Here is a 14,136-nt window from a genome sequence, read left to right on the forward strand (position 1 = left end):
AAGTTAGGAACTGTTTCTGAGACACAAATAACACCAGGATCCTTTTTTTATGTAGCTGACAGCTGGTAACTGTGCAGGGGCGGGTCTAGCAAAGTTTTGCCAAGGGGGCCAGGTAGGGCATTAACAGGGAGAGGGGGGCACAAAGAAATACTTTTCTTTCTTATTCTCATTTAAAATGTCTCGCTTTTAAAAAAATAATTATCTGAATCTTACGTTTTCATCTGATGTAAAATGTATAGAAATCCATTATTGTACATAGTAATTTTTTTTAGGGTCCCATCATAATTTCTTCAGAAGTAGCTAAGTACTGTATATGATGCCAGTATTTTCCCACATTTTCTAGATTCTGTACCAGTACTGTGTGTAAAATGCCATCAAAAAGTCAATTAGTTTTATTCTTTCTCACCTGTCTTTCTATCTCCTTTCACTTTTTAAAGGTTGCCATGTTAGAAAAAATATTTTGCCCTGCCATGCTGTTTATTGATGTGGCAAATGAATGGTTTATGAAAATATATCTAAATCTGTCATCAGTAATCAGTAATGATCATGTCTCACCTCTAGTCTTCTCTGTCTTAATTTCAGGTTTTCACCATGTGTAGATAGTTCAGGAGGTTAACTCGACCAAGCAGTCTACTTTCGGGTACTGTTTAGAATACCAGAATAGGAGGATGGTGTAGGTTTAAGTTTAAGATACATATATACCAACAAGACAGTGTACATCACTGTGACAACAGCGTTTGTTTTCATTCAAAGGATTTATGGTTTTTCCTATAATACCTGGTGGGCCGGTCTCTAGTCAAAATGCCTGGGCCGATTTTTTGTGCAGTCCAGCCCTGGTAACTGCTGTCGCAGGGCATGTGCTTACATGTTTTGTCACATGCCTCGCAACCCCAGAGACACACAGTGGATTTACTGATTATGAATTTTCATTATAACTTGTCATTCCTTTTAATTTAGAGCAGTGTTAATAACTTATGTACCAACAAAAGTCTTTGCGATGAGTAAATATCCCCTTGCCAGATGCCAATTGTTGATTCCAGATTCATGAAAATCAAGTTTCTAGAAATTTTGTGACTTTTGCAAAAACGCATAAAGACAGATAGCATAAACAGTGAAGGTTTACATGTACAGTTCAGTTTCTAAGGGCAGTTTATCCGTGTTGCACAAACAGAAGGTAAATTGAGAGAACACTGGTGATCATTCCACTTATTTAAGTCACCGATACTGTGAACACAGTGTTCAGTTTTTCCTCCAAGTCCGTTGTTTGGCTCACCAGCATTCCAGTGGGTGAAACTCACTGCACAACCATCAGACCACATCCATCTGCCTTCTTTATGGAGGTCACTCAGTCCAATCCAGGTGTATCGCTGAGCATGGTCAAAGTTCTTAATTAATGATTTAACAAACTCTTCTTCCTCCTGGCTGTAGATAGACACCAGGTTGGCTCGCTGTGACACACAGTAGAGCTCTGCATCAGCCCAGCTCATGTGTGTGGCCACATATTTGTAGCAGCGGCCATTGAAACTGTACCAGAACGGGGGACAGCTTCCACGCAGTAGTTTAACTCTGTGGTCATCTGAAGAAGACACAGCTGTCAGAACTTAATGAAAAACAAACAATAACTGTTTTTGTCAGTATAGCTGAATTTTTTTTTTTGATGTACCCACTAAAGAATATGAGAAAAGCACATCTGCATAGTTGACAGTGAAAGTTAAAACGTGGAGATAAGTAAGTTGCTTTTTTATGTTTACAAGCAGGTCTTTATCATAACTCTACAGTATAGTAGGACCCATCTGACATGGAGAAAAAATATATGTTACAATGAAACACCAAGAATTTTGAATCGCTGACTGCTGAAACAGACACAGATGAAAATTTTAGTGTTTGACTAAAATCAAACTAAAGCCAGAAATAAAAAATCAAATTCCAAACACTTGAAGAAATGTTGTTTGTTTTTTGATGTATAATTTATATTTATTGTATCATAAAGGCGTCGTCAGCACAATGACTAATCAAACAGGACAGGTCAGAGCTCTAACAGGTAAAAACTCCTGAACTCCTGAAAGGTAGAAGCTAACACAGTTAAGCATCAAAAGGAAAATATGATTTCCATCCACTTAACCTGAAGTGTTGACAGATGGAGATTATTTATAGTGACAAAGTCAAAGATGAAAGTTGAAATACACAGAGAGCAAAGTGGCTCTTGTGTTTATTAGCAGGTCTTTATCATAACTCTATGATTTAGGAGAAACCATCTGGTATGGGAAGAAAAAAAATCCATATTATAATCCTGCAATAATCATTTTTGTATCACAGTATCTGCTGAAACAAAAAACATCAGAAACATAAAAAAACATATTCTTGGAGTGTTTAACTAAAAGGTGCTAAAATTACAAAAAAAAACATAAATAAAGGTCAAAGTAAATAAAGAAAAGATTAGCCAGAGTACAGGACAGTTACCACATTGTAGCGTCACTTCATTGCCATCAGAAGGAGACTCAGAAGGAGCACCCAGAGCCAGACTGAACAAGAAGAGGAGCAAGATCATGTTGGAGCTTTAAGTCTCAAAGTGTGATGAGGAGCTGCTGAAGCTTCTTTGTACGGGATTCCTGCAGAGAGTTAAAGCTGCTTTCTTTTATAGCTGCCTGAGAGGGTGTTTTCACTGATCAATGTGATATCATTGGCCAAATGGAACAAAACTTTCCACTGTAAACATCACTAACACCGGGCAGTAAACACCATCAGATTCTAAAGAAATTAATAATTGCTAAACAGCCACGTCCTCCTGGCAGACTCAGAGGAATGTGACTGTTTTTGCTGTAATTCTGCATTTATGATGTGATCAAAGGCCTTTTCAGCATAATGATTAAACAAACAGGAAAGCTTGTAGTAACAGAATGATAATAAACAAAGACAGAACAAATTCTCAACATTAAAGAGGACTCAGCACCCAGAGTCACCCAAAGAAGAAGAGGAGCAAGATCATGTTGGAGCTTTAAGTCTCAAAGATGATGAGGAGCTGCTGAAGCTTCTTCCTACAGGATGTTCAGATTCCTGCAGAGAGTTGGAGCTGCTTTCTTTTATAGCTGCCTGAGAGGGTGTTTTCACTGCTGGTGTGACATCACTGGCCAGATTGACCAAAACGCTCAACTGTACACAAAACTAAACATAAGCCAGAAAAAAAAATCAAATTCCAAAGACATGAAGAAATATTGTTTGTTTTTTGATGTATAATTTATATTTATTGTACCATAAAGGTGTTATCAGCACAATGACTAATCAAACCAGAGCGTTCTCACTCCCGAGGCGTAACATGTCGACGTTTTGTCACGTCCCGCGTTTTGTCACATCTCCTTTCGCGTCCTGAGGAACGCGAAAGGAGACCTTCGGCGTTCTTATGGTACGCGGCGGGTTATGGCTGGAATCCAGTGCAATGACGCTCCCGCGGTAGTAGACGTTCCAGCCCTGTATTCCAGCCCTAAACCTAACCTTATCCCTAGCCCTGACCATAACCTTATTCCTGACCTTAACCAGGACTTTAATGATGTTAAATAGCGTGTTTCTAAGCGATTTGAAGAAAAAGAGCGAACATGTGTAGATTCAGTCCAGACGGTTCTCATATTTCCTGTTTTTTCCGAGGTCGTCATTTAGGAACCTGGTGGGTAGCCGAAAACGTAATATGGTGACGATTTGTTGCCTAGTGTAAAATGTTACGCTTTGGGAGTGAGAACGGGTTGATCAAACAGGACAGGTCAGCCCAGCACAGTTCATTAGTATAAACTAGTTTAGCCTGAACAAAACTGCCTGTTGTAGTATTTTCATGCAACCTCTGAATAACAAAAAATTTCATTTGTTTCTTCAGTTTGTTTTTCAAGGCATTTCAGAAGAACATAGTTCAGCAGCACAGATAAGCGAGCTGTCAGATGTCTTTATTTTCTTGTTGCTCTATTAGTGAACTCAACACCAGACTGCAGTACATGATAATTTAACTGATTCCCAGTAACACACATTCATCTGCCTATCAGATTTAACTGCTCATTAATCGAAGGAACCAGAATACAGTTCAGGATCCTTCCAGCCCACTTTAACTCCTGGTTATGGTTAAAGACTCTCTTTCCACCTCCAGAGTCTCCGATATTGGGTGTAAATCTATTGCTCTAATGCTCTTAAGAAAAAAAAAAGAAAAGATAAGAAAGAATCCATAGATGCACGTATATAAAATAATAATAATTATAACTACAGAAGTTAATTAGTTAAATGAGAGAAAGTCACTGGGAATATTTAACATAACCTTGAAAAGGCCATAGTTGGACATCTGTTGTATTATAAAAGGCATTATCAGCATAATGATTAATCACACTTACAGGTCAGAGGTAGAACAATAACCTACATAGCAAAATTGGTATGGCCCAGATCTGGCCCACACAATGTGCTTACACATGGCCCACATACCGCAAAGAATGACGGCCCTTTGGTGGCCCACACATGGGCCAGTTGCAGACACACTGGTGGTACTTTGCTGGCCCATGTGTGGCTTACCAATGGCAAACCTGGTTTGGACCAGGCCGCATTCACCCAATCAGACACTTTCTCTTAACTGAGTGCTTCCTAACTACATACACATTAACACTCACACTCTCGACATGGAGACTGGAGAAGCCAGGGATCGAATCATTAACCTTCCGATCAATAGGTGAGCTGCTCTACCACCTGAGCTACAGCCACCCACTGGCAAAGGTAAGTAAACCCTCACTAGATTTTGGGATAAAGTGTAAACTCACAAACCTGTCAAACCTGAATTTGAAACATTGGCTACCATAGAAGTATAGTATTGCAACATGGCATTTGGATCTTCTAACTAAAATAGAAAAATAGGAACATAAATAGTGCATCATTGCCAGACCTGGCCCATATCTGGTTGACATACACCCTGCCATGACACCAGTCAGTCAGAAGTGCCAGCTTGATGCCAGATCTGGGCCAGACCTGTTTTCTATGACCCTGGGCCACATAAACTAAACCACAATCGAGCCAGATGTGGCATACCATGACATAGACGGTGCCATCTATGCCAGGCCTGGCCCATATCTGGATGACATATGTCTTGTCATGCCAGAAGTCAGTCAGCAGTGCCGGCTTGATACCAGATCCGGGCCATACCTGCTTGCTATGTGGGAAGAGAAAAGGAGAAACTGCTGAGCTGCTCCAGTAAACAAAGACTGAATAAACCCCCCTCCTCCTCTCCATGCAAGAAGATTCCTTCCTTCCTTTCAGAGAACCCACTTCTACACTTCTCAAAATAAACAAATTAAACAAAATAAAATTTATGCTAGCAGTGAAGAATCACATGTATAAGTAATTTCAATGTCACAATCATCAGTTCCTAAAGATTATCTGCTAATCTGTCAATTTAGGGAGCATGAATCTTGTGAATCCATTTCACATGACTTTGGCGCAAATGAAATTGACAACTGGAAAAAGATCATCGAGGAGTGATTTTACAAACCGTTGCTCTCTTCTTGTCCCTTCCCTTGTCCCAGAGGGCATCCTAGAACAGAGCTGGCCCTTCGGATCACCCTGTCTCTGCTGGGGACAGGAAGAGACTGAACAGGGTGATCCGAAGGGCCAGCTCTGTTCTAGGATGCCCTCTGGACCCAGTGGAGGTGGTGAGTGACAGGAGAATGGCGGCTAAGCTGTCATCCCTGTTGGACAACGTCTCCCACCCCATGCAGCAGACTGTGACAGCACTGAGCAGCTCCTTCAGTGGGAGACTGCGGCACCCACGGTGTGGGACGGAGAGATTTCGCAGGTCTTTCCTCCCCACTGCTGTCAGACTCCACAATAAAGACTTTAACTGAACAAACACACACATCCACACATGTGCAATAACACTAGGTGCAATGATCTTTTCTGGCATCGTTGTATTTTTACTCAGTTGTATATAGCATTCGTGTTCTATTTTTGTCTTATTGTATATTTTTGTTCTGTTTTATTCTACTGTATATAGTATATTATTTTATTCTATTCTGTACAGCTGTGTACTGTATTTGTTCTTGTTGTGTTCTGGTTTTTGCGTCATGGCTTTTGCACTGTCCACTTCCTGCTGTGACAAAACAAATTTCCCACGTGTGGGACTAATAAAGGTTATCTTATCTTATCTTATCTTATCTTACTGATTTTCTCTAGTTTTGCTTTTAATTTTGGAGTCTTTATCACTACTGGCAGCTACAGTGGCTAACAGTGGCTAAAAGCCCATTTAGGTTGCAAAAGTAGACCAGTTGCTGTACACATACCATAAGTTTGCATACCGTAGGTAAGTGGTCCTCTTTGTATGTTTCCTGAAGAACAGTCAAACCTCTTCTTTGGATGTTAGCTTTACAGGCTGTGGCTGTAGACACTCACTGCTGTACCTCTCTCCTCACCTCCTCAGTGATATACTTCTCTGTGTGTGTTTTGGGATAAAGCCAAACAACAGATCCTAACTAGATTTTTCCATTTGTTTCCTTTTGTAATACTTAGTGTTTGTCAACTACTACAGATGAAATGTGGTAACTGATGTCTCGTAACCCCAGAGATACACAATGGAGGCACTGATCATGAATTTTCATTTATAGCTTTTCATTCCTTTTTACTTTAGAGCAGTTTTTAACCATTTATCTTTGCTTTCGTCTTTGCTTTCGTAAATTTGGACATTGAAACGATGAGTAAATATTCCCTTTGAGTGCAGCTGCCAGTGGTTGTTTCCACATTTATGAAAATCGACGTCCGTGGAATTTTGTGACTTTTGCAAAAACACACTAAAGACAGACAGCATCAACAGTGCAGGGAAAATGTAAATTGTAGTTTCTGAGTGCAGTTTATCCATACTGCACAAACAGAAGGTAAAATGGCAGAACATGGGCAGTCATTCCACTTCTTTGCATCAGTTATTTGGTTGTCCTGCATCCCAGTAGACAAAATCTACTGCACAACCATCAGACCACATCCAGCTGCCTTCTTTATGGAGGTCAGTAAGGTTTTGAGGAAAAAAACTTTTTTTTTTTTATAACACAATCTTTAAAGGGTGTTTAAAAGATTTTATTTATTCATCTCAGAGTTGAAGTGATTGACTGTTCATGTAAATGGACTGGTTCTTACAGAACACTTTACACAACTTGTTTATTCACCCAATCACACAAGCACTTTTTCCTAAGTTGTTACTAACTAACATTCACACCGCATTCACAGTCTGATGGATACATCAGAGAGCAACATGGGGTTAGTATCTTGCCCAAGAATATTTGACATGTAGACTGGAGCAGACTAGGATTGAACCACCAACCTTCCAGTTAGTAGGTGACCTGAGCTACAGCTAACAAAACATTTGTCATGTTTCTACAAATATGGAAAATCTATTGTTAAAATCAATTCTGGGAAGATCAGTGAGGAGGTGTATTTTCTGCATTCATCCCATCTCTAAAGTACTAAATGCGTGCTGATGAAACATGCAAGCGCATGTCTGTGACACCAGATACGTGCTTGAATGTTTTTTCATGGGCCCTGTAACCCCAGAGTTTCTAAGGGCAGGTTATCTGCGTTGCACAAACAGAAGCTAAATTGACAGAACATGTGTTATCATTCCACTTCTTTGCTTCAAACACGTTAGTGTGACCACAGTGTTCAGTTGTTCCTGCGTTGTCTGGTTGTCCTGCATCCCAGTAGGTGAAACTCACAGCGCAACCATCAGACCACATCCATCTGCCTTCTTTATGGATGTCACTGAGTCCAATCCAGGTCCATCGCTCAGCATGGTCAAAGTTCTTAATTAATAATTTAACAAACTCCTCTTCCTCCCTGCTGTGGATAGAAACCAGGTTGGCTCGCTGTGACACACAGTAGAGCTCTGCATCAGCCCAGCTCATGTGTGTGGCCACATATTTGTAGCAGCGGCCATTGAAACTGTACCAGAACAGGGGACAGCTTCCACGCAGTAGTTGAACTCTGTGGTCATCTGAAGAAGACACAGCTGTCAGAACAACAATAAATGAAATGAAAAACAAACAATAACTGTTTTTGTCAGTGTGACTGACATTTTTCTTTGATCTAACCTCTGAAGAATATCAGAAAAGCACGTCTGCACAGCTGACATGGTGAAAGTTAAAACATGCAGTGAAGTAAGCTGCTCTTATTATGTTTACAGGCAGGACTTTATCATAATTATACAGTATAGTAGAACCCATCTGACATGCAGAAAAAAATCTATGTGTTTGACTAAAATGTAATTAAGATAATAAAAACCCACACACACACACACACACACACACACACACACACACACACACACACACACACACACACACAAAGCTGAAATAAAGGAGGGGAGGGAAGATTTAGAATATGGGATGGTTACCAAGTTGTAGCTTCACTTCACTTCCATCAGAATGAGTCTCAGAAGGAGCACCCAGAGCCAGACTGAACAAGAAGAGGAGCAAGATCATGTTGGAGCTTTAAGTCTCAACCTTTGATGAAGAGCTGCTGAAGCTTCTTTGTACGGGATTCCTGCACAGAGTTGGAGCTGCTTTCTTTTATTGCTGCCTGAGAGGGTGTTTTCAAACTAAACACAAACCAGAAAAAAAAAGATCAAATTCCAAAAACAGGAACAAATGTTGTTTGTTTTTTTTGCTGTGTGATTTGTATGTATTGCACCATAAAGGTGTTATCAGCAGAATGACTAATCAAAAGGACAGGTCAGTGCTCTAACAGGTAAAAACTCCTGAGTTGCTCCATTACACAAAGACAGAATGAACTCCACACAATCAAGAGGATCCTCTCTTGAGCTATGTGACTGCTGTGGCAGGTCTGATTGGAGTAAATGACAAAATAGATAAACTATTAACACCTTTGGTTTAGTAGATTTACTTCACTTCACCCTTGTGTCTATTACAATTGTAAAGCATCCAAAATAAAACCCCTGCAGTAACCAGACTAATCTAAAAGCAGATCATTACCACTGCTGTGTCAGCTACACTGTCCTGCAGATATTTGGCACTCATGTGAGAGGTTTGTGTGATCGTCTTAAAGCTTTGTTCATCTGAGCTTCCACCATATCCATTTACTGAAGTTTCCTGGTAACATTTCTAACAGTGGAAACTGACAACTGTAAGTGCACATCTATCTTTTTACAGCCTTCAAGTGGTTTGTAGAAACTACTGTATAGAAAGTTATTTAGTTACTCTAAGTAGGCCTTCCATAATTGATCCAATTTTATGCAGGTTTCCTGTTATGAAAAAAGGGAGTGGAGAGCTCACGTTTTAACATCTAATCTAAATGTTTCATTTTGCCAAGAAGGACTTTTATGATACAATAAATTACAGTACAGCAAAGTGCAGGTACTTGTGTCAGTATTTGGTGACCTGCACAGCGGACTCCATTCCTACAATCAAACATGAACAAAGAGAAAAGGTGAGAGAGGCTGGCAGCTCGGGAGTGCAGAAGGAGAGCATGACCTACAGTAGCTTCAAGTGTTAAAGGATCTTTTAATTCCATATTAACAAGTTCATGAAGTTTTTAGATTTAAAAACAAAAAACAAACATGCTTTTACAAACACCACAGTCACTGGTGTTAATAGAGAATTACATTTTTTTTTTACTATCCATCCATCTTTTTCCTCTTATGTGGGGCCAGGCATGGGGAAGCCTAAGAAGAGAACCCCAGACCTCCCTCTCCCCAGTGTAGAATATTTAGCTGATTTAGAGTTTAGAAATGTGTTATCATAGAATGTAGAACTGTTGTAGAGACACTGACACTGCCCTCAATATAATAAAGGCTGACTCTGTCGTGAACTTAGGAGTAGATTGTACCCCTCCCCCACTTGAGCTGTGAAAGTAAAACAGAGAAGAGTTAATGCTGAGTGGAAATTCCCCAGAGGATGGGGGTGGGGGTGTCTCAATATTGTAACTGGATACCTGTGGTCTGGTAGTGAGAGGGGTTTTTATGACCTCTAGGGAGTTACCTACACCCACAGTGTTTTAACTGTCACGCACACACATCCACACGCACACTCACTCATGTGCACACAGTCACACAAGAGCACTCATATAGGCATGCGGGAACGCGCACATGTAGGCATTCATGTGCTCGTGCACATAGACACAGACACAGAGGTTGCAGCACACCGTTAGGGGGTTTTATGATGGGGTCCTTCTATAAAACTGTGTTTCACAGACAAAGGAGTGAAGATTTTGGAGAGGGACACCGGCCTCGTCTTCCCTTCTAGAAGTGCATGCATAAATGAGGATAAATGAAGAAGAGTAAAGATAAATGAAGATGAGTAAATGAAGATGAATAAAGATGAATAAAGATTTTGTGAAAATGACTACTGAGTCCGGTGCCATCTCTGGATGCTCGAGGAATAAAAAGAACCGGGGTAAAACTGATTTCACAACACCAGCCACCTCCAGCTTATCCGGGGGAACACCAAGGCGTTCCCAGGCCAGCCAAGAGATATAATCTCTCCAGCGTGTCCTGGGTCTGCCCCGGAGCTTCCTCCTGGTTGCGCATGCCTGGAACACCTCACCCAGGAGGCACCCAGGAGGCATCCTTGTCAGATGCCCGAATCACCTCAACTGGCGGCTCTACTCTGAGCCCCTCTCGGATGGCTTAACTTCTCACTCTATCTCTAAGGGAGAGGCCAGCCACCCTTCAGACGAAGCTTTTTTCCGCCGCTTGTTTCCACAATCTTGTTCTTTCGGTCACTACCTTAAACCTTGAAGGGTTCAGCAGCATGTACAAATGCAATCGTCGATGGAAGCATGTGCTCCCAATCACAAGCCGAGAGGTTCACCAGCGACATCACAGTGTATGAATGGACTTGAGAAGACTGTCTGAGTTTCATATTTGCCATACTGGGAGTTGAAATGGCAAAGGAAGAGACTGAAAAGAGTGAAAGACATAAGGAAAAGCTGACGAAGAACAGCCCACTGGGCCCCTGACACGCCACAACCGTGAACTGCTACAGATGTGGCAGAGAGACAGAAGCTGTGAGAAGTGGGAAGAGAGCATGGAGGAAAAATGAAATCTGTTGTTGTTAATGTGACAATTGGGTTGGAAAACTGTGGCCGTCTGTCTTGTGGAGGTTGAGAAAGAGTCGCAACAAAGGTAAAAATGAAACGCACACAAACACACATAAACAGAGAAATGTGAAGGAAGTGCAGCTTTAAGGACATGCCCTGCTGAATATGCAGCTCCACTGCACACACCTCCATTGAACCTGCCTGCTAACACACACACACATGCAATGAAGATCAGCTTGTTATCTCCCATCAGTGTTAAAACAGTGTAAATTTAACAGACACTTGTTATCAAATGTTGAGTGTCTCAAGATTGCAGGACAACAGTTTAACTTTTGTGAAAGGGGAAAAAAAGAGAGATTTGGTATGACCAACCAGTGATCAGACAATAAATTTGGTTGTTAACAGTGAATTGTGAGATGCTTTCTGCTTGATTGGTGCAGCATAAGTAATTTACTGTATGAAGGAAATTCTCTTTTGTGATAATATTTTGAACATGCATTTCTGTGGTCCTGTCAGCTTAGTGGGTTATCAGCTGATATGCAAATTAGTTGATTGTTACTAGATCAGGGAAAGATGACTGGATTATAAAACAAGTGAATAAGATGTAGCAGAGGGTTGAAATGAGTTTCCTGTTTCTGATGTATGGGTGAAGCTTGCACCCAGATAAACACCTCTGATTACATAAAAACAAACTTGTTTTGTGAAATACATTATGACATGTTGCACGTTTACTTTTGGAGAAAAAAACAAACAAAGGGTGAAAAGCTAAATGAAATGATTGGGTCTGTGAAAATGAAAAATGAGTGTAAAAAGCACAGGCCTGGGGAAGAAATTCACATCCCAGTGATGAAACACTGCCATGAAGTTTTCTCGGTGTATTTAGCAGGTGGATCTATGTTGGTTGGCCCCAGACTTTCCAGAATTGTGTGATATTCTGGAGCACTTGTGGACAACCAGTAAATATGATGTGGGGAACATGAACAGAAGCAGTGACTGCAGCACTGCATGGCAGGTTTTTTTGTTTTAGTACCAGGCTGATTCTGCCAGTTAGGTTAGGGTTGTTTTCTTTTTGTAAGAGAAACACAGGTTTATTTTTTCATATATATTTAGACATGTCCTGAACAACGCCTAATATGTTTTGTTTTTTTTGCAACAGTGCACTTAGGAAAAAACCTGCCAGGTATTATCCCTCTGGGGGTGATATTTTGTGTGTTGATGATTTAAAAGCAGGCCTGCAAGATTGGGAGTAAAAGTGCTATAAAATACTTTACTGAGAGCAAATACAAGGTGAGCTTCTCCAGATTACAATGGCTTAGGAGAAGTACATCTACCTAGGACGCTGACCATATTAGATGGTAAGTCCTGTGTTTAAAAGGATTGTAGCGATTCAATCCATTTCAAAAGCAATAATAATTGTTTTTATTTTTGGAATGACGTAATATTGCTGTCAGTAGATACTTAAATTAGTGCGCGGTTTTCCACTGTCAGCAATGATTGGTACAAATGCATGTCATTGGTATTAATGCATATGAATGGACTGTGACTGGACTGATGATGTGGAGCAAGTGTGACTGACTTGAAATTGAGAAGACGGTAACTATTTTAGGATTAGTCACTTCTAATGCCTAATCCACCCCAAACAGTGAAAAAAAATGTGGATGTATGTGTTTTTGTTTGCTTGTTTTGCAGGAGCAGGAGGACGGCAGAGACTGGAAGTCCACATGAGTGTGGGCGGGCCTTGCCGACTTGACCCTTTAGCTGCCACTTTTCTGTGTTACTGATTTTGTGTGGAGGAAACTGTGTTTTACTGGCTGCTTGTTGGTTATAGTAACACAGTACAGTGGGAAAATGTGTATTCAATGTACATTGAATACACATTTTAACACATACTGTGTTAAAATCAGTATTACTCCTTTCACAGAAAAGGAGGGCTGACCACATGATTTACAGCAGCACCTCTGGAATCTGTTGATCCAGACCTGACCTCCGGACGCTCCGCTGCTAATTTTTTTTTTCTGAGGGTCTTTGTGGAGGATTCGGCATCACACAGGCAGACATGAGTGAAATGAAGCAAGTTGTGTAGTGATTACAGAACATCTTAGTGTTGGGCTCATTATCATATCACTGTTGAGCTCATAGTGTGAAAACAAGTGAGTGACATTACTTAATAAAAGTCACTGGTTACAGTAGTTTTGATTAAACAGATGGGATGATCCATGATTTGGGGAAATTATGGCAACAGTAGTGTTTTTAATGATTTGGGGAAATAAACTGCACATGGCACACTTGTGTCTGTGGTGTTGGATGCCTTATTACTCCTATGACCCTACAGTTGTTTGCAAGTCTGAAGTTTGTATTTACTCACTGATTTTGGTTTCTAGGTAATTGTGGTGTGGATGCAGGCTCCAGGCGGAGCCAAGAGTTGGACCCACTTAACATGACATTAATACTAATTTTATTCTCTAACACAGGGTTTACAGGGCTAGAGGACAACAGCACTCTACCCTTTTCCGGTTGAGGACCATGGCCTAAGATTTGGAGGTGCTGATTCTCATTTCCACTGGTTCACACTTGGCTGCAAACCGTTCCAGTGGGAGTTGGAGGCCATCACCTGATGAATCCAACAAAAGCGCATCATCCATGAAAAGCAGAGATGAGAGTCTGAGACCCAAGTGAAAGTGTCGGCCACTTGGCTGTGCCCAGAAATTCTGTCCATAAAAATTATGAACAGAATGGATGCCAGTGCTGCCCTAACCCTAATCATTATTTTTAAGTTACACTTTATTATAAATTCAACATGATGTCACAAAGTTTGCAGATATCTTAAGACCAGTTTTATTAGTATACTCTGGATTGCAATCAGAAATAAATCTTCTTTTATTAATTTTATTAAAGGACAAAACACACCAATGCCATTTACTGAGAAAGTTTCACAGACAGGTAGAGATCGCAGTTGCTTCCTAAATGTAGAGGGTCTTTATTTTGTCACTAGCTGTGATGATAGTTTAAATGTAATGGAAATGATGGCGTTAGCTGAACAACAAGCACTAAAATGATAAAGCACTGAAAAAATGTAATGTTGTT

The 14,136-nt window shown here is 40.6% G+C and overlaps 2 protein-coding genes across 2 annotated transcripts; both read right to left on the reverse strand.

Annotated features, from left to right (window-relative positions):
* Window positions 1–1,139: 1,139 nt before the first annotated feature.
* LOC308384554 (lactose-binding lectin l-2-like) lies at window positions 1,140–2,548 on the reverse strand (the record flags this gene model as incomplete). The annotated part of the gene is made up of 2 exons (XM_080863081.1): window positions 1,140–1,576; window positions 2,461–2,548. The coding sequence occupies 2 exons, from the start codon at window positions 2,546–2,548 to the stop codon at window positions 1,140–1,142; spliced, it is 525 nt and encodes a 174-aa protein (XP_080719207.1).
* Window positions 2,549–7,178: 4,630 nt separating this feature from the next.
* LOC308384553 (galactose-specific lectin nattectin-like) lies at window positions 7,179–8,587 on the reverse strand. The gene is made up of 2 exons (XM_080863080.1): window positions 8,390–8,587; window positions 7,179–7,990 (listed from the first exon to the last, which is right to left on the reverse strand). The coding sequence occupies exons 1-2, from the start codon at window positions 8,475–8,477 to the stop codon at window positions 7,557–7,559; spliced, it is 522 nt and encodes a 173-aa protein (XP_080719206.1). The 5' UTR covers window positions 8,478–8,587; the 3' UTR covers window positions 7,179–7,556.
* Between the last annotated feature and the right edge of the window lie 5,549 nt (window positions 8,588–14,136).

This window comes from Rhamphochromis sp. 'chilingali', assembly GCF_963969265.1.
Source record: "Rhamphochromis sp. 'chilingali' genome assembly, chromosome: 17".
Lineage (NCBI taxonomy): Eukaryota > Metazoa > Chordata > Actinopteri > Cichliformes > Cichlidae > Rhamphochromis > Rhamphochromis sp. 'chilingali'.

Excerpts from the sequence above, each read along its gene's own strand:
- LOC308384553 (XM_080863080.1), bottom strand. The coding sequence starts at position 8,477 with ATGATCTTGCTCCTCTTCTTGTTCAGTCTGGCTCTGGGTGCTCCTTCT. Across the intron at positions 7,991-8,389 it reads TGAAGTGAAGCTACAACTTG|ATGACCACAGAGTTCAACTA; the intron begins GTAACCATCCCA and ends TGTCTTCTTCAG.